This window comes from Exophiala dermatitidis (genome assembly GCF_000230625.1).
Source record: "Exophiala dermatitidis NIH/UT8656 unplaced genomic scaffold supercont1.6, whole genome shotgun sequence".
NCBI classification, from domain to species: domain Eukaryota; kingdom Fungi; phylum Ascomycota; class Eurotiomycetes; order Chaetothyriales; family Herpotrichiellaceae; genus Exophiala; species Exophiala dermatitidis.
The window spans coordinates 72,158-94,651 of record NW_008751651.1 but is presented as its reverse complement, the minus strand read 5'-3'; the positions used below and the strand labels follow the sequence as shown (position 1 = coordinate 94,651).

The 22,494-nt window shown below is 52.2% G+C and overlaps 9 protein-coding genes across 9 annotated transcripts in view; 4 read left to right on the top strand and 5 right to left on the bottom strand.

Annotated features, from left to right (window-relative positions):
* Positions 1–77: 77 nt before the first annotated feature.
* HMPREF1120_06873 (molecular chaperone DnaJ) lies at positions 78–1,708 on the bottom strand (the record flags this gene model as incomplete). The annotated part of the gene is made up of 2 exons (XM_009161084.1): positions 78–252; positions 300–1,708. 2 exons carry the CDS (start codon positions 1,706–1,708, stop codon positions 78–80), a joined length of 1,584 nt encoding a protein of 527 aa, XP_009159332.1.
* Positions 1,709–1,963: 255 nt separating this feature from the next.
* HMPREF1120_06872 (lon protease like, mitochondrial) lies at positions 1,964–6,258 on the top strand. Its single transcript, XM_009161083.1, has 2 exons — positions 1,964–5,305; positions 5,364–6,258. The coding sequence occupies exons 1-2, from the start codon at positions 2,192–2,194 to the stop codon at positions 5,532–5,534; spliced, it is 3,285 nt and encodes a 1,094-aa protein (XP_009159331.1). The 5' UTR covers positions 1,964–2,191; the 3' UTR covers positions 5,535–6,258.
* On the bottom strand, positions 6,115–7,521 carry HMPREF1120_06871 (uncharacterized protein; the record flags this gene model as incomplete). The annotated part of the gene is made up of 1 exon (XM_009161082.1): positions 6,115–7,521. One exon carries the CDS (start codon positions 7,519–7,521, stop codon positions 6,115–6,117), a length of 1,407 nt encoding a protein of 468 aa, XP_009159330.1.
* A 603-nt stretch (positions 7,522–8,124) lies between these two features.
* Positions 8,125–9,357, top strand: HMPREF1120_06870 (uncharacterized protein; the record flags this gene model as incomplete). The annotated part of the gene is made up of 1 exon (XM_009161081.1): positions 8,125–9,357. One exon carries the CDS (start codon positions 8,125–8,127, stop codon positions 9,355–9,357), a length of 1,233 nt encoding a protein of 410 aa, XP_009159329.1.
* A 1,004-nt stretch (positions 9,358–10,361) lies between these two features.
* Positions 10,362–12,347, top strand: HMPREF1120_06869 (NCS2 family nucleobase:cation symporter-2; the record flags this gene model as incomplete). The annotated part of the gene is made up of 3 exons (XM_009161080.1): positions 10,362–11,251; positions 11,332–11,472; positions 11,525–12,347. The coding sequence occupies 3 exons, from the start codon at positions 10,362–10,364 to the stop codon at positions 12,345–12,347; spliced, it is 1,854 nt and encodes a 617-aa protein (XP_009159328.1).
* A 1,010-nt stretch (positions 12,348–13,357) lies between these two features.
* On the top strand, positions 13,358–15,859 carry HMPREF1120_06868 (uncharacterized protein). The gene has a single exon (XM_009161079.1). The coding sequence runs from the start codon at positions 13,907–13,909 to the stop codon at positions 14,828–14,830; it is 924 nt and encodes a 307-aa protein (XP_009159327.1). The 5' UTR covers positions 13,358–13,906; the 3' UTR covers positions 14,831–15,859.
* A 355-nt stretch (positions 15,860–16,214) lies between these two features.
* Positions 16,215–17,426, bottom strand: HMPREF1120_06867 (uncharacterized protein; the record flags this gene model as incomplete). The annotated part of the gene is made up of 4 exons (XM_009161078.1): positions 16,215–16,455; positions 16,548–16,632; positions 16,694–16,784; positions 16,845–17,426. 4 exons carry the CDS (start codon positions 17,424–17,426, stop codon positions 16,215–16,217), a joined length of 999 nt encoding a protein of 332 aa, XP_009159326.1.
* A 1,049-nt stretch (positions 17,427–18,475) lies between these two features.
* On the bottom strand, positions 18,476–20,216 carry HMPREF1120_06866 (alpha,alpha-trehalose-phosphate synthase (UDP-forming); the record flags this gene model as incomplete). The annotated part of the gene is made up of 5 exons (XM_009161077.1): positions 18,476–18,605; positions 18,659–18,998; positions 19,070–19,440; positions 19,492–19,864; positions 19,928–20,216. 5 exons carry the CDS (start codon positions 20,214–20,216, stop codon positions 18,476–18,478), a joined length of 1,503 nt encoding a protein of 500 aa, XP_009159325.1.
* Positions 20,217–22,026: 1,810 nt separating this feature from the next.
* HMPREF1120_06865 (uncharacterized protein) overlaps positions 22,027–22,494 on the bottom strand; it is a gene marked incomplete at both ends in the record, with an annotated part of 1,080 nt that continues 612 nt past the window's right edge. Inside the window, one exon of the mRNA XM_009161076.1 lies at positions 22,027–22,482. Coding sequence (XP_009159324.1) covers positions 22,027–22,482 — 456 coding nt within the window. The remainder of the gene's footprint in view (positions 22,483–22,494) is intronic.

The following is a 22,494-nucleotide window of genomic DNA, read 5'->3' as shown; positions in this document are numbered from 1 at the left end:
AACCAGAGGCTGCCAAAGCGGTAGAAAACCCAAGATAAATGGCGTGTTGAACAGCGGCATTTGTGAACATGACCACGTTATCCAGATCCGGAAGCCTTTTTAGGCTCGTCATCTTCCTTGTCCTGGGATTTCCCATCCTTTTCAGGCTCCAAGTTGTCATGTTGATGTGTGAGCTTGTGCCACGCTGATTTGAAGAATCCTTCGTTTTTGTGGTCTGCTGCTTTATTCGATGGCTTCGACGTCGTGTTGTCCCTGTATGGCATAAGCAATTTGGCGCTCAACCAGAGCTGCTGACTTACTGTTTGAACTGATTCAGGTTCATGATCCTCTTCGCCGTCTTGTCCCCCATCTCATCAGCCAGCATCTCCAAGAGCGTTCTCTGGTTAGTGCTCAGTGACCTGGGCATGGATACTTTGAACTCCACGCGCAAGTCGCCTGAAGAAGCGCCGCGTCCAGTGAGCCTCTTCATACCCATTCCCCCTAGCGTGATCCGGTCGCCGGTCGACGTGCCCGGCGGCACCTTGACCTTCACCTCTCCATCAAGTGTGGGAACGGTGACCTCTCCTCCTAATATCGCAGTGGTGACCGGAACCGAAGCCGTATAAAGGATATCGGCCCCATTGCGAGTGAACCGAGCATCCGGCGCCACCCGAATGTAAACATATAAGTCGCCGGGTTGAGATCTGATCTTCGGGTTTGATGTCGCTCCCGTCGGAGGGTAGTCGGCAGCACCGGGAACCCGCAACTTCATCCCGTCCTCAACACCAGGAGGAATATCCACGGAAATTGTCTTCCGCTGTCGAACAACCCCAGAGCCTGAACAGGTGTTGCATTCAGAGCCTCTGGGAATCGCCACGCCGGTACCACCACAAGTAGTGCAGGTGGAAGCGACCTGAAAACCAGCTTGCATGACATGAACCCTTGTGCCAGTACCGTTACACGATTTGCAAGTTTGTCGTTGAGCGCCCGGTTTCAAACCGTCACCGTGGCATGTACCGCATTTGACCATCGGAGTGATAGTGATGTTCTTAGTCACACCCTTCGCCGCCTCCATGAAAGAGATGTTCGTTTGGACTTCAATGTTATCACCCACGAGAATCTCCTCCTGGAACGGAGAGGGGCCTCTTCGTCCGCGACGGCCCCCGGTGAATGCGCCAAACAGATCTTCGAAATTAAATTCTGCTCCAAACCCGCCGCCAAACCCTGCGAATGGATTTCCACCGCCAGCGGATCCAAAGGGATGTCCGCCACCGCTTGCTGCGCCCGGGTCAAACCCAGCACCCTGGTCGAATGCAGCGGCACCAAATTGATCGTACGCAGCTTTCTTTTGCGGATCGTTCAACAGCTCATACGCTGCTTGAGCGTCGGTGAACTTCTCTTTGGCGCCCGGGTCTTTATTCGTGTCCGGATGGTATTTCTTCGCCAGGGCGTAGTAGGCCTTCTTGATCTCGGATGCGGAGGCATCACGCCCGACACCGAGCGTCTGGTAGGGATCCTTGGTCGCATGGAAAATGGGTGTGGAGGAGAACGAACGGATGTGTTCGCAAGGAGAAGGGCGCCTGGACGACGGTCTTCGAGGTGCTATCGGAATGGATAAGTGTCGCGTCTGAGCTTTGCGAGTAAAGTTACTGCAGTGTCGAGGGCATTGTATCGAACTTCTGATTATTCGGGGAGCCGCACCGGCCCACGTTACCCCTGCAACACTCATCGAGGTGGTATTAAACAGAGTCGTATGTACATTAAGACAGAGTATGAACTTGTGCAAAGCAGAAGGTCATGAACATTGAATAGCTGGTTAGGTTAGGTATGGATGCAGAGCGTCCGCATGGAGCCGTTCGCGAGTCAGAAAGTTCCAGGCTTTTCGCTCTTTGGGCAAAATTTAACTCCGCTCGCCGCAGTTGCCTCTTTGGGCGCGATGAGTTCAGCACCCGAACCTTAGTAAGGTACACTCTGAGATAGACCTCTGGGATGGCGAGTGTCGGTGCAGCCTGCTGGTGCACAACTTGAAGACGGGCACTTTGTATCTTACCGTGCCAGTCACTTCTCATCTATCCTCATCCTCCTCCCCTCCTCACTCTATCCCTCTCCGGAATCCTACTATCCGGAACCTCCTTTCCTCGAAGTTGAGCCCAGCCCATCCGGGTTGCTTCCCATCGCCCGCCACCACCCGAAACGCGGTTCCTGCCAGAGCATGCTCCGTGGTCAAAGTCTACCATGGAGGCTTGCGCTCCGAAGCAGTCAGCGAAACCTATGCAGTGACTGTCGACGGCATCTTTTCCAAAGGCATGCTTTCTCCTCCGCGACCGCTAGGCAGCCTGCTTCCGCCTGTGCCATCACTGCCCGACATGGCTTACAAATACGCCAATTTTCTTCTCACCCAGTGCGGCGGAAAGACAAACCGCCCGAGGATGATCCGGTGACTTCGACCGAGGAAGCTGAAGAGAAGTTAAAAAAGACAAGAGACGAGAAGGATGAAGCAAGCCGGTCTGAGGATGCCGTCGAGTCGAAGAAGCCCCAGTCCGAACCTCAACCTATACCTCAATCTCCTAGCCAGGCAAAGCCTACAGCGGCAGGAGGAAATGGTGGCGAATCATCACCGGCGTCTGGACAGCCATCGAGTGGAGGAGACGGTACCCGACGAGGACGACGGAGCACCCAAATATCAAAGCCAACTGTACCGGAGACCTACCCTCAAGTCATGGCCATTCCAATTGCGAAACGTCCCCTGTTCCCAGGCTTCTACAAGGCCATCACGATCAGAGATCCTAATGTGGTGGCCGCCATTACGGAGATGATGAAGAGAGGACAGCCATACGTGGGCGCATTCCTGTTCAAGGACGAGAGTGCTGATAAGGATATCATCGAGAAACCGGACGATGTCCACGAAGTCGGTGTTTTTGCCCAGATCACTAGCGCATTCCCCGTGCATGGTGACGAGCATAGCTTGACCGCGGTGCTGTATCCTCATCGCCGGATAAAGATGACGGCTTTGATTCCTCCCTCCACCGGCTCTGAGAAAGGCGCATCCGTCGTCGAAGTGCAGCCTGTAAAAGAGAGCAAGTCGTTTGCTGAACCTGCTGCTGAGAATAAGGGGGACGTTGTTGCCAGTTTTGAAGAACCAGCCAAGGAGCAACCCTCTCAATTGAGCGTGTACGAACCTACAGCCTTCCTTCGAAAGTATCCTGTTTCGCTTGTCAATGTGGAGAACTTGACAGAAGTTCCTTATGATAAAAAGAGCGATGTTATCAGAGCTCTCACCTCAGAGATAGTCAACGTCTTCAAAGAGGTGGCGAGCCTTAACCAACTTTTCCGGGACCAGATCTCCGATTTCAGTGTTTCGCAGTCCGCAGGCAATGTCATTGAAGAGCCTGCCAAACTCGCGGATTTTGCTGCGGCAGTCTCTGCTGGTGAGGTGGATGAGCTCCAAGACGTACTTCAGACTATGAATGTGGAGGAACGATTGCACAAGGCTTTGGTCGTCCTCAAGAAGGAATTAATGAACGCGAAACTGCAATCCAAGATCTCAAAGGATGTTGAAAGCAAGATCCAAAAACGGCAACGTGAGTACTGGCTCATGGAGCAAATGAAGGGTATTCGACGAGAATTGGGCATTGAATCTGACGGCAAAGACAAACTGGTGGAAAAGTTCAAAGAGAAGGCTCAAAAACTGGCCATGCCGGAGGCTGTCAAGAAAGTTTTCGAAGAAGAATTGAATAAACTGGCCCATCTTGAACCTGCCGCATCAGAGTTCAATGTGACAAGGAACTACCTGGACTGGCTGACACAGGTACCTTGGGGCCAGAGAAGCGCCGAGAACTTTGGCATTAAGAATGCCATGAAGGTGCTCGACGAGGATCACTATGGTTTGAAAGATGTCAAAGACCGAATACTGGAATTCATTGCTGTTGGCAAGCTGCGTGGGACTGTTGAAGGCAAGATCCTGTGCTTTGTTGGCCCACCTGGTGTGGGAAAGACATCTATCGGCAAGTCGATTGCACGCGCTTTGAACCGACAGTATTACCGTTTCAGTGTCGGAGGCTTGACGGATGTTGCCGAGATCAAGGGCCATCGTCGGACCTACGTTGGTGCCTTGCCAGGTAGAATCATCCAAGCGTTGAAGAAGTGCCAAACTGAGAATCCTCTCATTCTTATCGACGAAGTGGACAAGATTGGCCGTGGCCACCAAGGAGATCCCGCGTCCGCTCTGCTCGAGTTACTCGACCCCGAGCAGAACTCCAGCTTCCTGGACCACTACATGGATGTCCCCGTCGATTTGTCCAAAGTGCTCTTCGTCTGCACGGCGAACATGACTGATACTATCCCCCGACCCTTGCTTGATCGCATGGAAATGATTGAACTGAGTGGTTATGTTGCGGACGAGAAGAAGGCCATTGCAGATCGATACCTCGCCCCACAGGCAAAGGAGCTTTCCGGTCTGAAAGACGCCGACGTCAACTTGGATGAATCAGCCATCGAAGAACTTATCAACAAATACTGCCGCGAATCTGGTGTGCGAAACCTCAAAAAACAGATTGAAAAAGTGTTCCGCAAGTCCGCTCTAAAGATTATCCAGGATCTGGGTGAGGAAGCCCTACCCGAGTCAGAGGCCCTGACCGATGAAGGAAAAGCGGCGTTGGAAGAGAGCAAAAAGGATGAGTCCGATGTCAAGGATACCCCAGAGAACATCGACAAAGAGACCACAGAAAAGCCTCGAGTCGCACTGAAACTGCCAGATTCCGTGCATGTCACCATCACGAAGGATAACCTCAAAGACTATGTCGGCCCTCCTGTCTTCACATCTGACCGTCTCTATGAGACCACGCCGCCCGGTGTCGCCATGGGGCTTGCCTGGACGAGCATGGGAGGGGCAGCTCTTTATGTCGAGTCCATCCTGGAGTCTGCACTGTCACGCTCCAGCAGACCGGGCTTTGAGCGGACGGGCAATCTGAAAGCCGTTATGAAGGAGTCAACGTCAATTGCGTATTCATTTGCCAAGCACGTCATGGCTACTCGCTTCCCCGAGAACCGCTTCTTTGACCATGCGAAAATCCACCTGCATTGTCCCGAAGGTGCTGTTCAGAAGGACGGGCCATCGGCCGGTATCACTATGGCAACATCCCTGCTGAGTTTAGCCATGAATAAGCAGGTTAATCCTTCGCTGGCTATGACTGGCGAACTGACCGTGACGGGTAAAGTCCTCAGGATAGGCGGGTTGAGAGAGAAAACAGTTGCAGCTAGGAGAGCAGGGTGCTCGAAAATTCTCTTCCCTAAGGATAATTGGGGTGATTGGTGCGAGCTGCCCGATGTAAGTTTCCCCTATCGTTCCTCTCTGTATCATCCGGAAAATACTGACTATTTTGTAGAACATCAAAGAAGGCATCGAAGGCCATGCTGTCGACTGGTACGATGAAGTGTTTGACATTGTCTTCCCCAATGTTAACGCAGACGAAATCAACGGCTTATGGAAGGAGGCTTTGAAGAAGTCGAAAGAGGACAAGGACAAGGACCGGGATCACGACGACGACGATGACTGAAGACGGGGCCTTTGGTCAATTCATCTGCAACATTTTGTGAAAGTCCATGTCGACACATATTAGCCGCACCTGCTCTCCAACTCGCGATGCTCAACAGCAGGCATGGCAAGACCCGCAGCATGCGACAGAGGCTCGTCCGATGAGCGAGGACTCGGGTCATTTGTCGCCCATTTTGACGACGAAGAACCGCGAGCATCTATGGGTGGATTTTCGGCGCTGGTGCATCTATGGAGAGTGGTCGCGGATGACTGATATTGAATGGATTTGCCGGCAACGGACAGGGGAGTCCGTTGTGGCGCATAGAGCATAGATGTTGCGGAACCGAAAACGGCGAAAAGCCGAACACTGCAATCTCCGCTCTGGCTTTTTTGGTGTAGGATATATGAAAGAATAAAGAAATGGAACACGACAGGATTTGTTCAGGAAGCGCCCATTGCGCATGTTCGGTAATTGAAAAGGCATAATCCATCAGAGATTGGTCGTGTTACCTTGTATGTGCTCGTTCCGTCGTCAATCCCCATGTAATCAATATCGTTGAAGCCGCATCGAACTGTTCATGGCCGCTTCGGCGGTGTTCTCTTTACCCATCAGCCTCCCCATCTTGGATTTCAACATGAGACCCCTCTTCCTCCACTGACGAAGAGTACGGACCCAGGGCGTCCTCAGATCCCCTAATGCTGGCATATCTGTAACTCCTCAGGACAGAGAGTTCGTATGCGTCAAGGATCATCTCCTCTTGCTTTTGGACTGTGTTTCCTCCTCGAAGAACTATCCTTGGAAGCTCGGGTTCGCCCAGAGCTGAACTGTGTTCGTCGTCATCTTCTTCATCATCGGGCTCATCTTCACTGTCGGCAATCTCGATCGCTTTGCGCTTCCTCGCCCCAGATTGCTGGGATAACTCAACGGGAAGGAGAGGGAGATCGGTCTGCGGCAGTGGCCCTTCCAACACGTCGGGTACTGTAGAGTATTGTTGGACGCCGCTCGTCAATGGGCAGATTCCACGCCCCAAAACCAGAAAGGGGACGGGGCTTCTGTAGACATCCTTGCGTGCAATTCTCTGGATCTCAGCATAGCGCAAGCCTCGGGTTTCGAGGTCAGCCATCTCGTCCTCCTGTTCGTCGTCCGGAAAATCGCGGTACATCATGATCCGCGTATGGACTGCCGTATCCCATGCTTGACTGGACAAAGCGGGTCTCAAGGTGGCCTTATGCCCGACCTTGAAGCTCATCGTTGCATTCGTCAGCACCAGTACGGAGAGCCTCTTGAGGGCGGCAAGTTTGGACATTGCAGCAGCGAGACTCTCGATGACTCGGAACCGTCTCCCAGCAGCCCTCTTCTCCATCTTCTCCCTGACGGCAGCAGGGGCGGAAGATTTCAGTGTTTTCGGGTTTCTCGTAAACGAGCCCAACACCAAGTTGGACAAGTCATCCACGACTATTAAGCTGGTCTTTGGCGACGGGCAGGACCGCGTTGGATGCAAGAACAGCGTCAGAACTCTAGGTAGCGAGGAGGCCTCGAGATACATGAACTTGTCCTGGAGCAGTGATTTCGCATCACCAAGAACCGGGAGGGAAGAGTCGGGGGAGGCGTCATTGGTGGTGGTGTTGTTACCTCCTTCCAGGCTCGCCTGTAGCAACTCATGCATCCTTTCCTCTATTAGTGGCGATCCTGTATTCACCCAAAGCACATGGGAATCGTCTATGGGCGAGAGGAGGGTGTTAATGGCCACTTGGAGTGCGAAAGTCGTCTTCCCTACTCCGGGCGGCCCAAAAACCTCGGTCACATGCCCTCTTTGGATTCCTGGAGTCGCGATTGCGAGATCGCCTGGTGGAAGAAGCGAGTCTAAGGCGGGAAGTCCAGAAGGGATGCCTCGTGCCTTAGCCGACGCGCTCTGGAGGGCTTCGATGCCAGAGACGGTCGGCAGGCGATGCTGGGAGGGCGAATTGGAGAAGTTGTGGATGTCTGTATCGGCATCCCGGTCCTCCATGTCGATGCTGAGCCACGGCCCCTGTAGACATGTTGGCTCTAGATCTCGACGTAGTTCCTGTACCTTGTGCGTTCAAGTTTGGCTGAGGAAGGGTCGAGTTGAAGCAAGTACTAGCTGCGGCGGGAGGAGCAACAATTACTATTGCGCCGCCTCATAACAAGACAAAGTCCTTCGGAGCATCCAGGAAACTTAGTATGCTCTGGTCGATGGATGATTCTTGTTCGTCGTGCCTAGAGCGAGCGAGAAGGGGAAGATTGTTTGTTACATTGATCGGTGTGTGAGGTAGAAAGTCGCGTCGATTCAAATGACGCGAAGTTTCACCAACCGCGTATCCTTGACTGTTGGAGACCAATCGATGACGGTCATTCGAAAGCCGAGGCACCAACTTCAAGTTGAATATTAGCACATTACCAATCCATCGCCGGGTCGATATTGTCTCCAGTTCAGATCAGCTACAGATGAGTATACCTCCTCTGTAGGTAAGACACGCTGGTTGTTTTTTAGCTTACGGCTGAGCGGACAACCTTTATCAAACTGGAAGCCCAGCGAGCAACACTAATTGCTAATTGACTTCGTCCAAGAACAATCTTGGTCACCAACAGCATGTCGGCTATGGATCAATTCGCCATCCTCGCTCCTCCTGTGCTGCTAGCCATTACTCTGATATGCCTGCAGGAAGCATGGAGGTTGCGCAAAGTGCCCAAGGGCTACAGACGATTGGGCCTGCGTGGCGCATCGAATATGACGGACGAATACGACGACAAATACACCCAGCCACCCGGTACTCGAGGTGACACGGCATGGAAGGTTAAGGCTCTTTTCGTGCATCCCATCAAATCCTGTGCTCCTGTGGAACTGGACGTGGCCGACGTTGACAGGGCAGGCTTTCTGTGGGACAGAAAGTTCGCATTCGCCGAATTACTGAAGCCACAAACGCGACAGGACGCTCCTGAAGAGGAGAAGAAACCAAGATGGACGTTCAGGACACAGCGCCAGCCTGGCTACGAAAAACTCGTCCACGTCAAGCCAGAGATCTGGCTGCCAGACGCAGCCCATGCCAAGTCGTCTCCAGCGGACAAAGGATTCATGATAGTGAAATATCCCTACGTTCCGTCAGGACCTCTTTCTGACCTTGTGAGGCTTCTGATTTGGATAGGACTCATGGACCCGGAGAAATCTTTTCGGGTGCCCCTGATCCCTCCAGAGGATCACAACTATCCCATCGAGCAGGTCACCATCTGGCGGGATGCTCCCAGTTGGCTTAATCTTGGAGTTCATGTCCCCGATGACTTTCGCACCTATCTGGGTGTCACCAATCCCCTGACACTATTCAGAGTCGACCCCCAAAGCTATCGAGAAGTCTACCGGTGTGCTCCAAGGAAAGATGAGCTGGGCTATCAAGCGGTGGTAGGGTTTGCCGATGCCTATCCGGTACACCTCTTGAATATTGCCTCCGTTCGTGACGTCGCGGGCAGAGTCCAAAAGGACATTCCCCGTTTCTCGGCAAGGAGGTTTCGAGCCAACATTGTGGTTTCTGGGCCGAGTGCTTACGATGAAGATGACTGGAAGAAGATCAAGATAGGGCATCGTGTCTTTGTTTGCGCGTGTCACACTGTACGATGCCGACTTCCCAATGTCGATCCTGATACCGCGGAACGCCATCCAGCTGAACCAGACAAGACCCTGAAGTCCTTCCGGTGTATTGATGATGGCGACCCTCACAACGCCTGTTTAGGACTACAACTAGTACCCGCGCAATCTGACATTTTCCAAGTCCATACTGGGGATGAGATTCAAGTTCTTGAAAGGGGAGAACACCATTACATCAAACAATGAGACACGGTTATCACTCGCTTAATTGTTCGATCCGATCCATCTGCCGGGATGCAACATTAATTCTTCCACAAAAATGGAGCGCCCGACAAAACTACTACAACGATCGTTGGTTTTTGTTTTCTGCATGTGGACAACAAGCGTTCTTGATGCGATTGGTCCCAGATAGCGGCTTCCGGCTGAGGTTTTGACTAGGCGACCGCCGAAGTCAGATCTGAAAAGTTGATATGCTGTTTGTAACAGGGACGTCGATTAATGCGTCCATCCCGCATTAGCCCTTGAACATGCGGGGTGGGGGAGACATGGGATCCTTCATCTGTACCAATACCGATCTCGTTCCTTATCTTGCCAAATCAGAGGAGCACTTTTGTGATAACAACAGCTGACGATCCAATCATACCATTAACTAATTGTTGGTGAGGCTGGGCGATCTCGGTTCTTTGACTCTCATGGGCGCGAGAGCCGACCTCCGAGTCGTCGCTGTTCCATCAAGCCATTCGTGCGCACTCGGTTGTCATTCAAGGTGAAGAAAATGACGTTTTAGTGGCTACTCCTGGTTCCTCAGTCGGTTGGCTTATCGACTCAGAAGATGATAACAATGCCTAGGCCTTTGGTGAGTGGCAAAGGAAGGACAGGGTCGGTGCCAGTTATGCTTAGCGCACTGCCACCTTAGCGAAAGCCCTGCATATCGCCTGAAAGCTGGCCAGGTACATGAGGATGGCATATCTATATGTGGTCATCCTGCAGTTGAGCTGCGGTATTGCTTCAACCCAGTTGCAAATTGCTTCCTTTTCAAAATGCTGACATCCATTGCGGAGGGACGTTCATCTGATTCTTCCAGCAAAAGAGGTGCAATCTGACGTGGGTGCTGTATTCCTGTCGCTACCCTTCGACTATACACTGGCGAAGTACACAGAAAGGGAATCGCGCCTCATCCAGCTGGTTCAGGTTCAGTCTGATCGCCTTGACGGGCGGGCTTGTCGACTTTTGAGGACTTTACAGACACCATGGAGCACGATCGCATTGGTCCTGATACCACACCTAAGCGCCCTCTGAAGGCCAGGGTCGCCGATGTCCCTCGTCGCATCATCAACACTTTTACAACCAAAGAAGGGCTTATTGGAGACTATGACTATGGCTTCCTTTTCACTCCAAACCTGCCATTCGTGCGGAGGCGCCGCCAGGTTGCTCCTTTCTTTGGCCTCAACGACGAGATGCCGATCCTTCTAGCCTTGTTGCTTGGATTCCAGCATGCGCTGTCCATGTTGGCGGGCGTGATCACACCTCCGATCATTCTGTCTGGTTCTGGTGGTGCGAACCTGGACTCAGAAACCTCCCAGTATTTGGTCTCCACCTCGCTCATTGTCTGTGGCATCCTATCTGCGATTCAAATCACGCGTTTCCACATCCGCAAAACGCCCTATTATATCGGCACGGGGCTTATCTCTGTCGTGGGCACATCGTTTGCAACCATTCCAGTCGCCCAGGGTGGTTTATCCCAGATGTACAATGACGGTTTCTGTCCAACAGACGCCAGTGGCAATCGACTACCGTGCCCTCGAGGTTATGGCGCCATCCTCGGAACGGCGTGCATATGTTCGCTGCTGGAGATCTGCTTATCATTTACACCGCCCAAAATACTGCAGAGGATCTTCCCACCTCTGGTCACTGGCCCAACAGTGGTCCTGATTGGAGTGAACTTGATCAGCTCTGGATTTGAGAATTGGGCGGGTGGCTCTGGTTCTTGTAGGTCCCGTCCAGATTCGGGCATTTACCAGAACTGTCCCACCAATCTTGCACCTCATGCGCTGCCATGGGGTTCTGCCGAATTCATCGGACTAGGCTTTAGCGTGTTTGTCACCATTATCCTATGTGAAAGATTTGGCAGTCCTATTATGTAAGTCTGTGGTTTTCCTGGTAGCCTGGGCCTGCCTCAGCTCTCCAGAATTGTGTGACATGTGCTGATTGTGATGCCAGGAAATCATGCGCCGTTGTTATCGGTCTACTAGTAGGCTGTATTATCGCGGCAGCCACCAACTACTTTGACGACTCAGGGATCAAAAGCGCCAAGGCTGCATCGTTTATCTGGGTGGAAACGTTTCCTCTGTCAATATACGGGTAAGGATCACTTGTCCCTGGGTTAGAAAGGCCTGGTCGGCTAACATATTAGGCCGATGGTATTGCCGTTTTTGGCCGTCTTCCTGGTTCTCATGATGGAAGCCATAGGTGATATTACAGCCAGTTGCGACGTATCTCGCCTCGAAGTCGAAGGACCAATTTTTGAGTCTCGTATTCAAGGCGGCGTCCTGGCCGATGGCCTGAACGGCATGTTTGCGTGTCTTTGCACGATCACGCCCATGTCCACCTTTGCTCAGAACAACGGAGTCATCGCTCTAACCCGGTGTGCTAACCGCAAGGCTGGATACTGCTGCTGCTTCTTCCTCCTCATCATGGGCATCTTCTCCAAGTTTGCCGCCGCGCTCGTGGCGATTCCTTCTGCCGTACTTGGCGGGATGACTACCTTTTTGTTCTCGGCCGTCGCCATCTCTGGTATTCGAATCATCTCGACCGTGCGCTTTAACAGGCGGAGCCGATTCATCTTGACTGCAGCCATGTCGGTGGGATTCGGGGCTACACTGGTTCCAGACTGGTTCAGCTACGTCTTTACCTACCAAGGGAACAACTCTGCATTGAAAGGGTTCATGAATGCTATTGTGCTGGTTTGCGAAACCGGATTTGCCCTGACTGCGTTCTTGTCCTTACTCTTGAATTTGATCATCCCTGAAGAAGTGGAGGATGATGAGGCGGTTGACATTACTGCCAACACCGCGGATGATGCCGAAGACGAGAAGGAATGGGAGCGCATCCGACAGCCGGGTCAGGCACAGTCCATGCATAAGGGTCAGGATGGTACCATGTCGAGCGCTGATATTGATCTCGAGTCGAATGCGGGCGCTGGGGTACACAAAATGACCACCATCAAGGACGCATAGTCTAACAACACAAGGTATCGAGGAGGGAAGGGTTTCTCATCTGTCCATCAGGCTGTCTGCTAAGTAACAAGGCCGGACGAACAACATGCCTGGCTAGGCGGATCGTGAGGCCTGCAGTAAGGGGCAGCAGAAATCTTGTACAACTCAGTGCATTGTCGAATGCTGTCAAATGTAATGAGATTCATGAATATAGCTGATAAGGGTCTTGCCCTGAGCAACTAGCGACACCTGGAGAGATAAATTCAAAACCCATCCAAGAGCCTCGTGCTCGAGAGGATGTAAGGCTCTGGCGAACCGTCCGTAAACCACGATTGCCCTAGAGAGATACCTAGTAACGATATAGCAAACATCCAGCTGTCTTAATCCGTGCCCAGCGTGTCTCTCCGTAGGCTCGGACAACCGCTGTCGAAGTGGAGTTACTTTAATAACTGGAAAACTCGAAGCTTTTTGATCTGTAGGTCCAGACGGCCTGTGGTTCGCGCATCGTGTATATACTTTCTGAGGAGCCTCTGAACCAACTGCAGCGGTCAAATTCCGACGTGCAGCTTCACATGCTGGATTTGACCAACGGGAAAGATGAATGAATTGCAAGGAACCCAGCCCTTGCAGTGGTGGTCCAAGAGTCTTTTGCGGTCCGACACCTTGGCAGGCATAGAATCATCTGCCAGTGGGCGCCATCTTTTTATTCAATAATGCAGCCTCCGGGTCCTTGGAGACGGGAATCGGCGATGTCCCTTGGCCTCTTGACAACGCAAGCCGTAAGAGCCGCAACATCAGTTCGTGCGCAGTCTGTCGTATATTGTAGCGAATGGAATGCTCCTCGATGAGGGACAACCACAATGACCCTAATGTGCCATACAGTAGGTAGATATGTATCAATCGCAGCTGTTCGTTGATTCCCCGGAGGAGGCATCGGTTGGTGGGCCGTGGGCATCGGGCTGGATCCATCTCATCGGCCCCGGCATCTCTTCATCGCCCAAACCCAGCACTAAAATCTCCTTCTTGTAACCCTGAAGAACAACTAAATTCAATCGCCATATAGCCTATTCGGCTAGTAAGTAGTCGTGCCTACTACCCAGTAGCAACCTGAACAGCTGAACTGTTCTCTCCAGCTAATTGCACCGTAGCAATTGAGCTACCCTCCCCGGTGCTAGCCTGAGTGGCCTGCCTCGTCCTCCCTCCTCCTGCTGCTGCTGCTGCTCCTCCTCCATACACCCCGCCAAAACCTCACAGTCCATTGCTTCCTCCAGATGCCAGTACATACTGGACCGACATGAATAACGGCTCGAACTCGAATCCTGCGCTCTCTCGCTTTCGGGCCACTGGCTTTCCCTTTCTTTCTCCCGATCCTCGTCAGAGATCGGAGTCGTCACGATCATAGCGGTTCACTCTCGAAGTCCAGTCGAGTCCTGACAGTGGTATGGCCGGTCACCATCACGCCGCGTAACACTCAAGCCGAGACTTTTCGATGACACGGCCGTTGTCTCCCTCGTCGCTCTCGTCGTCTTTCGTTTGTTGACAGCACCGCCCTCTCCAGGGCCGGGAAGCGTTTCGCAGCCATGCCGTTTTGTTTTGGGGGTGACAAAGAACCGGAGGACGAATATGACCCTATTCCATTCGGGCTGCGATGGCGCATGAAGTTCGGCAAGAAAGAGGTCGACCCCAATACAGGCGAGAGCATTTTGCGCTTGAGCAACAGCAAGATCCTCAAGACCCAGTGCGCCAACACCGAATACCAAGCCCTGAAGCTGCTTGATCGACACACTTCGGTGCCCACGTATAAAGTCCTGGCCGTCTACAACCGACCTGACGGGAAATGGGTGGAATACGAGGCATATCCTGGGAAACCGCTGCAAGATCAATGGCCTGGCATGTCGGCACACCAGAAGAACAAGATCATTGGGGACCTGGGTCGGTTCGTCGAGCAATTGAGGAAGATGCAACCTCCCAAACTGTGCGTCGTGGGCGACGCCACGCTCGGAGCTGCCTTGGACCACCGGTTCGGGTCTGGTAGAGTCGGTCCGTTCTTCTCCATCGCAGCGTTCCATGAGTTTGAGAGACGAGGGCATCCGCCTCATGACTTCCCGGAGGTTGAAATCCAACAGGTTCACGACCCGAACCGAAAGTACGAGCTCAAATTCACCCATGCCAATCTCTGTCCCAAGAACATCCTCGTTGACGACGCCGGAAGAATAACTGCCTTGGTCGGCTGGGAGTCATCGGGCTGGTATCCCGAGTACTGGGAATACACTCAAATGTGTCACTTGACGCCCAAAACCATGGGAGATTGGCTGGAGGCCATGCGCAATGTCATCCCTCGATATGACCAGGAGTTGGCCTGCGAGGAGGCTTTGCGGTCCCATTACTGTGGCTCGATATACGATGCTCCCAGGAGTGTTCGCGCCCCGAGTCCCAGCCCGAGTCAGTTGGAGGCAGAGCGACAGGAGATCGATGACAAGAACACCGAGAGTACGAGTGGATGAACCAGATCGAATACCACGTTGTCGAAAGCAAAATTACTGCGGCCGAGATCAAGCGGCCAGTCGAGGCCGTCGACACGAAGAAGGTGAGAAGTCTGCAGAGATTTACTGGCAGTATATGTTATTGCTGTGTGCCACCCGCAGGCTTGAGGATCTCGGCAGTCTAAGAATTCATTAGAGTGCTCGGCGGGCAGCTACAGCAGTCCTCTGCGCGGCGACGGAAAACGTGCTATTGTTATGCGGCCTGATCATATATCAATTGCTGTGTGGAGGACAAGAGCGAGACCTATGCGGCTGAGCGTGAGGGCTGGGTATCAAGTGGACACAGCGCCTGTTGTTCAGACCTGTGACAACCACAGCGTGCCTTCTTGTGCGGCCAGCTCGAAAGTATGCTTTTTTGAAGCATCCGACATTGAAAGAAACAAGGGCTTTGCACAATGAACCGGCACCAGCGATGTCCAATCGTGGCACATATTCTTACAAGACGGGGTTATGGTGTGAAAACTATTGCAGATTGAAGACATGGGGATCAAAGAGCATCTGTGCGATAAGAACCCTCTTCACGTCCGCCTGCCCCGACGAATCTCGACACTACAGCAACACTGATTTGAAGGCGTTTTATAACGCTAGAGTCCTAAGCACAGAGACTCGAGAAAAATGTATGGCTTACACTTGAGATCTGCGAGGCGCCCCAAGGGGAAAAGGCGCAAAAAAGGGAATAAGAGGGTGCTGATTAGAATGGACAATGTCGGAGTCTAGAGCTTTAGATGCTGCTTGTTTCAGTTCTATGCTGTGAATTACACTGCCTTCAGCCTGCACAGCGAGATATCTGCTTTATGACTTCCAAGTTCCTGCTGAGGCGCAACGGTGTCAGATGGAACAAGTCGTCTTTGCCACCTGGGTCTGTGTAAATAATACAGCAATACAACAACCCAGCAGGCGGACACCATACCTAGATAATATCAAAAGAAATAAAAACAGAGCAAACAGCCGTATTCCTGCTAGGGCCATGGTATCATATTGTGCACTCAGCTTCATCTTATCCTGTCCCCAATAAGTTTGTATTTGTGATTGGGCAATGTTGCCGTCGATGGTAGATATTAGTATATTACTACAGTGCAATTCACCCGAAATATAGTTACATGCTTGGTTTTTCTCAGGGGACACAGCTGCCGACTATGGACATAACACCGTAACCCCATTGATCAGAGCAAGCAGTTTAGTACAGCAATTGCTTTTGATGTCCCTCATCACACATCAAAAGGAAAGCGATGCATCTCTCACTCCTTCTGGCTGGTCTGTAGGTACACATGGGCATTCCAATTTTGGTGATTTCCATTCTCCAACACAACCACAGCAAAAGATCCGATTCACAACAACTGAACCACTAACTTCCGTTGGCGGTCTTCCTCTTCTTGCTGGGCTGTTCCTGAGGAACGAGCTGCTCTTTGTGCTCCTTGAAGAACTCGACCGGTTCCGTTGGATGCTGACCGGTGATATCATGGAACGCGGTTGTCGAAATATAATTTGTCTTCCCTTGTCGGACAAGAGAGTAATACTCAAGCAGGTACTGGAGCTCCGAGGGGTCAAGGTCGGACTGGCTTTTCAGGAGATTCCTGGCTTCCCGTCTGGACAAAGGGCGAAAAAAGACCAGTCAGCATATAATCAAATACAAGCAGACACCGATATCTCATAAAAGACCGAAGGACACAAGACTTACTCGGACACGTCTTCGAACTTGAGCTCCATCTCCAAACTCTGCGACGCAGCCTCGGCGAGTTCATTGCCAGCACAAAGCATTGGCCCTGTGTCAACAGTCAGCTTGTTCGCCTCGGCCTCCAATTCCATGAAATCATCAATCCGTACCGGTGAGCACGATGAGTTGTCCACGGTGCTTGTCGCTGAACCCATGCTTTCCCTTGCCCGTCAGGACGTTTGCGGCTACCTGGGCAAGATCCTACTGCGAGGTCAGGGCATTTATTTCAAACAGGGCACCTGAGGTGTCACTCCCACAAACCTTCATGGCCATTGGGGCGAATTTGTGGTTGTTTCCCATCGGAATAGGGATGATTTGCTCCTCCTGCATCTGCGGCGTGTACAACAGCAGATTCTCGGCATAAAAGCCTGGCCGAATGACCACAGGGGAATGTCCAGTCGAGGTATCCGGGTCGCCCTTGGCTGCCATGACCAAGCTTTCGAGCTCGATGAACTCACGCAGCCTGGGCTGATGCTGCGCGTCCGCAAGATCGCATCCGGCCGAGCTGATGAAGCACACATTGGGGATGTTGGCCCGCTTGGTCGCGTCGATCAATTCCGTCGTGATGCCGACCTTGTCCTCGTGCGCCGGGGGGATGAGACACACGGTATCTGCGCCCGTAGACTCCAGTTGGCTCACCATGTCCTTGACACGCCCGGTCTTGTGCGGCACAATCTGAGCACCCAGCTTGGCCAGTTCTTTGGCCCGCGATGAATTCGGCTTCAGAGCAATGCCGGTCACTGTGCCGACCTTCTTCTTGAAGTTCTCATTCTTGAGAATATACTCGGCAATGGTGAAGCCCGTGTTGCCGTCCACGGCGGTGATGCAGATATTGCGTGTCATGTTGATTGAGAATTTCTGGAGAGTTGTTGTACCAAGGGTGTCGAATTTCAAGGAGATGCACACTCACCGTTGTTATTTGAAGGCTCAGGCTCAGGCACAGTCAATCATCACACTCGCACTTGTACTTGCGCAACCAGAGTCTCCTCAGCTTGTCATTGATGTCCACGCCGGGCGCGGTGAGAGGCATCAAGCGTCATAATGACGATTTGTTCGCCGTGCGACTTACTGGACAATATGCACACTGCCATGCCCGTTGGCAGGTTAATGGTTGGGCACACCACAGGCACAGAACTACCAGGTAAGGGTACCTTGTTTTGTGAGATCATGATGAAATGCAAAACTTGAACTCTGGCAATTCGATAGATTGACGGTCCGCCCGCATACTCATGCCGTAACCAGCCACTCCCGGTGCCCTATCCCGTCCTGTTATACCAGGCGATGTTCGGGTACCTGCGCGGCGCTTACACCAGATCCGGGGGGAGCCCAAGGACGTGCATTTGCGGGGAACCAAAGTATCCTTCCGGCGGTGCTGCCCCTGTAACCAGCCATCACTGACAAGGGGGCCGAGGGGGCTCGAATCGTCAGCACAGGTTACCGAATCGACGCCCACTCAGTAGTAGGGTATGTACAATACAATGGCTGTTAAGCTCGTTTTTATTACTGGTACACGCCTCTGGATGCAGATCGGCGAAAGCAACGCATCATCACGACTGATGTCTTAACTTCGAATGGAGAGATCTGGATGAAATCTGGATGAAATCTGGTACACAGCGGATCTGTCCTTCTGCCAGGCCAACAGTGGGCCTAGGCTTCCACCGCCCGGAATCTTGTGTGAGGAAATTGATGAGTGACACCCTGTCTGCCAAGTGAGCCTCGGGCTTCGAATCGGCTCCAAACAATGCAGAAATCGGTGAAATCTTGCTCTTTGCGAATTGGCGCTAACTCGCCGCAACATGTCTCAGTCGGCCAAAGTTTCTGCAATAACCTGTCCCAGGAGCAAAGTCTGTTATGTCCACCACGGGCATCCAAGAGTTGGACATGGGCGTCGCCTATGATTTTGATCCCGTTTCTCGGTCGTCAACCTCCGACGGACCAAGCTCGTCACGGTCTGGCGGCGATTCATCTTCCGGGATCTCCAATCTGATCATGGTGTTGAGGAATGAGGTTCCCCAGTTGACACTGCCAATGGTCAGTATATGCTTGTCCGGCGATTGAATTTTGGTCTGGCTCACCTGGTCCATCTGTTCACCACATTAAAGTTCTCCTCATGTCGTCGTGCTCGCTCCTCCGGTGGCATGTCCAACACCTCTCCGATGGTCTCGGCGAACCGTGGAATGTCCCAGGGGTTGATGACCACGCACGCAGGAAGCAGTTTGACAGCTCCAGCATAGTTGGACATCACCAAGACGCCCTTGCGTTGCGCCTGGCTTGCAACATACTCGTAACTCACCATGTTCAGGCCGTCTCGGAGTGATGAGATGATGCACACGTCGGACACAGCATACAATGCAGAAAGCGTTTCCGGCTTCAAGGATTTGTACAAGTAGTGGATCGGGGTGTGAGTGAAGGTGCCTGCAACTCAGTCAGTCACCGGTTGATCCGGACTTCGAGCTGGCCGTTGAAACTCGGCGGCCTGCACGTACCATGTTTGCCATTGACATGGCCGATCAGCCGCTCAACCTCCTCTCTCAACTTCTGGTAAGTAGGGACATCCGCTCGTGTCGGGATGGCTAATTGGATCATTGTGACCTTCCCCACCCATTCTGGGTGCTCGGTCAAGAACCGGTCAAAGGCCATTACCTTTTGAGGGATGCCTTTGATATAGTCCAATCGATCCACTCCGAGGAGGATTTTCTGGCCCCGGAATTCCTTTTGTAAGTTTGCGATCTCCTTCTGGACTTCCTCCGACTCGGCCTTCTGGGTGAACTCCTCGGGTTCAATGCCGATAGGGAATCCGTGAAGGATAACTCTCCTTCCTTCCCAATGCAGGTCTTGTGGAGATTTAGCAACGTCTCTGGGTCGTCCGTCAGGATTTTCCAAACCCTCAAAATAGAGCCGTACTTACTTGAGAACTGTCCGCGCACTGTTGAGAAAGTCCATCGCGTACTCGTTCGTGTGAAATCCAATCACGTCGCAGAGGAGCAGGCTGCGGCAGATCTCCTCTCGGAACGGCAGGATGGTGAAGTAATCTTCACTCGGGAAAGGCGTGTGCAAGAAGAAGCCGATGCGGAGGTCCTTTTTCTTGCTTAACCGCTCGCGCAGGATCCCGGGGAGAAGCATCAAGTGGTAATCGTGCACCCAGATGAGGTCGCCGTCTTCCACATATGGAACGATGTTGTCGGCGAAGATTTCATTGACTTCACGATATGCAGCTGCCCAGCTTCCTTCCGTCCCGACTTTCTCAGGCATGCGATGCAGTAGCGGCCAAAGCACAGAATCTGTCAAAAGGAAAAATCACTTAGTCTGGGGGATACATCAAGAAGAATACACAACCGACGTACTGGAAAACCCATTGTAGTGTTTCTGGGCGAGTTCCTCGGCCAGGAAGATCGGAACCGCGTTGAATTGGTCATGCAGTTGACTCCTGACCCGGTCTTTATCGTTGCGGTGGACGTCAAGTCCAGGCCACCCAAACCACTTGAAGTCGACCACTTTCGCCAGACTTCTCAATCCGGAGACCAGGCCCCCTGAAGACATGGTGTACTCAAAATTGCCCTCGGCATCAGGCTTGATGGTGATAGGTAGCCGGTTGGCGATAACCAGCACCCGGCCCTCAAAATTTGGGTCCATGGTGCCAGACAACCGCCAGGGGATGATGTTGTAAACACGCTTTTCGACAGAAAAATAAATGAATATTTCCACAAACTAACCCTGCTATGCAAGAGTGTGACGGACTATGTAGTCAAATCTGGGGCGAAGAAAGAAAGGACTTTTTGAAATATAACAGACCGATGTCACCTGCAGCAAGGACGACAAGGTATCAAACTTGGATGGTCAGCGAAGAGTCTCCGTGGGGATCTACGTCCATCTATAGCTAGAGATTAGTTTGTCGCGGAGGATCTCTCCGGTCTTTTGCAGCACTGCAGTGGCAGAGGCTGGTGGAAACAGCAAAATACGGTCTGCTCCCTTCAATTGGCCGAACCAGTTGGATTGGAAGAAGGTGAAGCCATCGACGATGGGCGGGACTGTCATCCGCCCGCCGCAAGGCTGTGATGCTCAGGAAACCTATCAAAATGTGATAATGCTCGGTAGGGGCCTACTTCCTCCGCGTCCGACGTAACTGTGGCACCAAGAACACACGAGTAATTATGGTGTTACGTCATAGGTTCAGTCCCACTGCATCAGAGAGACAATGTACATTGTACAGCTTGAATGTATCAAGGGCACAAGGCTGAACATTTGTGCTAGCCGTTTGTGTGACTTGAACTTTACCTACCGAGGTAGGTAAGTACTACGTAGAACCACGCCTGCAACATTTTATGGCAGACTTCAAGTTTCTAAAGGCTGCCCATCAGGAACATTGGTAGTCCTTCGTTTTGTATCTGAAAGTACTTGCGCCGGCTTGCGAACCCTAAGGTGTACCACTGTACAGTATCACGCGGTAGCTGGGGTCCAGTTGTCGAACAACGTGCGGATTTTACCGAAATAGCCTCAACCCGTATTTTTTATTCCGCCTTACCAGCTTGGCCAACTTTGGGGGTCGTCAGAATGTTCCAGTCAATCATGACGGCAACTTTGAACACGACGTTGCGTGTGTGGATAGATTTATCGACACCGCTATTCTACTAGTATCTGCAGTGCCTTGCTAGAGACGTCACATCTCCGAGCAGATGGACGTGCTCAAAGGCGGTTCGGTACAGGCCGTTTGGCTCGGTGCAGAGCAACGAGGGCATCGATGGTTACATTGTACAACAGAGCCTTGTCAGGCCTGACAACGAGACAAGCTCCTTTGGAACCACGCGTCTTCAGCTTTCGAGGTGATTTGTGAGACCCTCTCAAAGTCTCAAATCAGTCGGCTGCATATGTAGCTTGCCAAAAACAGACGGGCTTTTCTGTACCTTCTGCTATCGACTCATGAAGTCGAATTCGTCTCCGGCGCTCGTTCCGTGCTATGATGGTCCGGAACAAGTTCACCGATAACAGAATCGTCAAATAGTACTAGTAGTTGTTCTTGGGACCGAGGGAAACGGAGAAAAACCGTGGCGAGGACAGAATACCCTCTGTGATTGTATTTTTGAACCTTTCCCTGAGCCTATGTTCTATATCTCCTGTGCAACCCACAATCCACATCTACTCCACTGATTGCAGAGCCCAGGATATGTAAGACAGTCCTGTAGTCGAGTCAGCCGGGAATATCGTGGCCTACCAACAGCTACATCTCAGCAGCCATGGCTCCCAACAATTCATGCCAAATGTGGCCGTGATCAAGGAATCAAATTTCACGTCGCAGACGGAGAAGTTGCGGTAGCAAACCTGCCAAAAATAAGAGCTTTACCTGATCGGTTATCCTGGTCCTGCATGGATGCTTCTACTGCAAGCATCAGATGTGTTGTCCTCACGACAAGCTCTGCGAAGCATCAGCAGTGGTCGAGCTCGATGGTCAAAAAGCATCACCTTGGATCTCGATAGAGAAACTGATTGGCATATCATCCATCTCGCTCGAGTCTTTTCCATAACATCGTCCGTCCCGGTCTCTGACCGCTACGCGCAGACCGACGTTCTTTCGGTAATCTGTCCAGAGGATGCTTTTGTCTAGACCAATCGAAGGAGACTCCATCGGTGGTTTGTCAAGTTCGACAGCAGCGGCCTGTTCCTGCTGCCACAATTCACATGCGCGATCTTGCAGCCATTGTTTCCATACCCTCATGACTCCTTGACCCGACTGAACAAGGTGAGCATTGCTCAGGAACACACCCCTCCGGGGACCCAATCGGACGAGACTCGCATATGCGCAAAACTGGCCAAAGAGCTCGTCGGCATCCAGGTTCAGGTTGTGAAGAACCTTTGTGTTTCCGCCGTCCCCTTCCTCGGCATCCAGGTTCAGGTTGTGAAGAACCTTTGTGTTTCC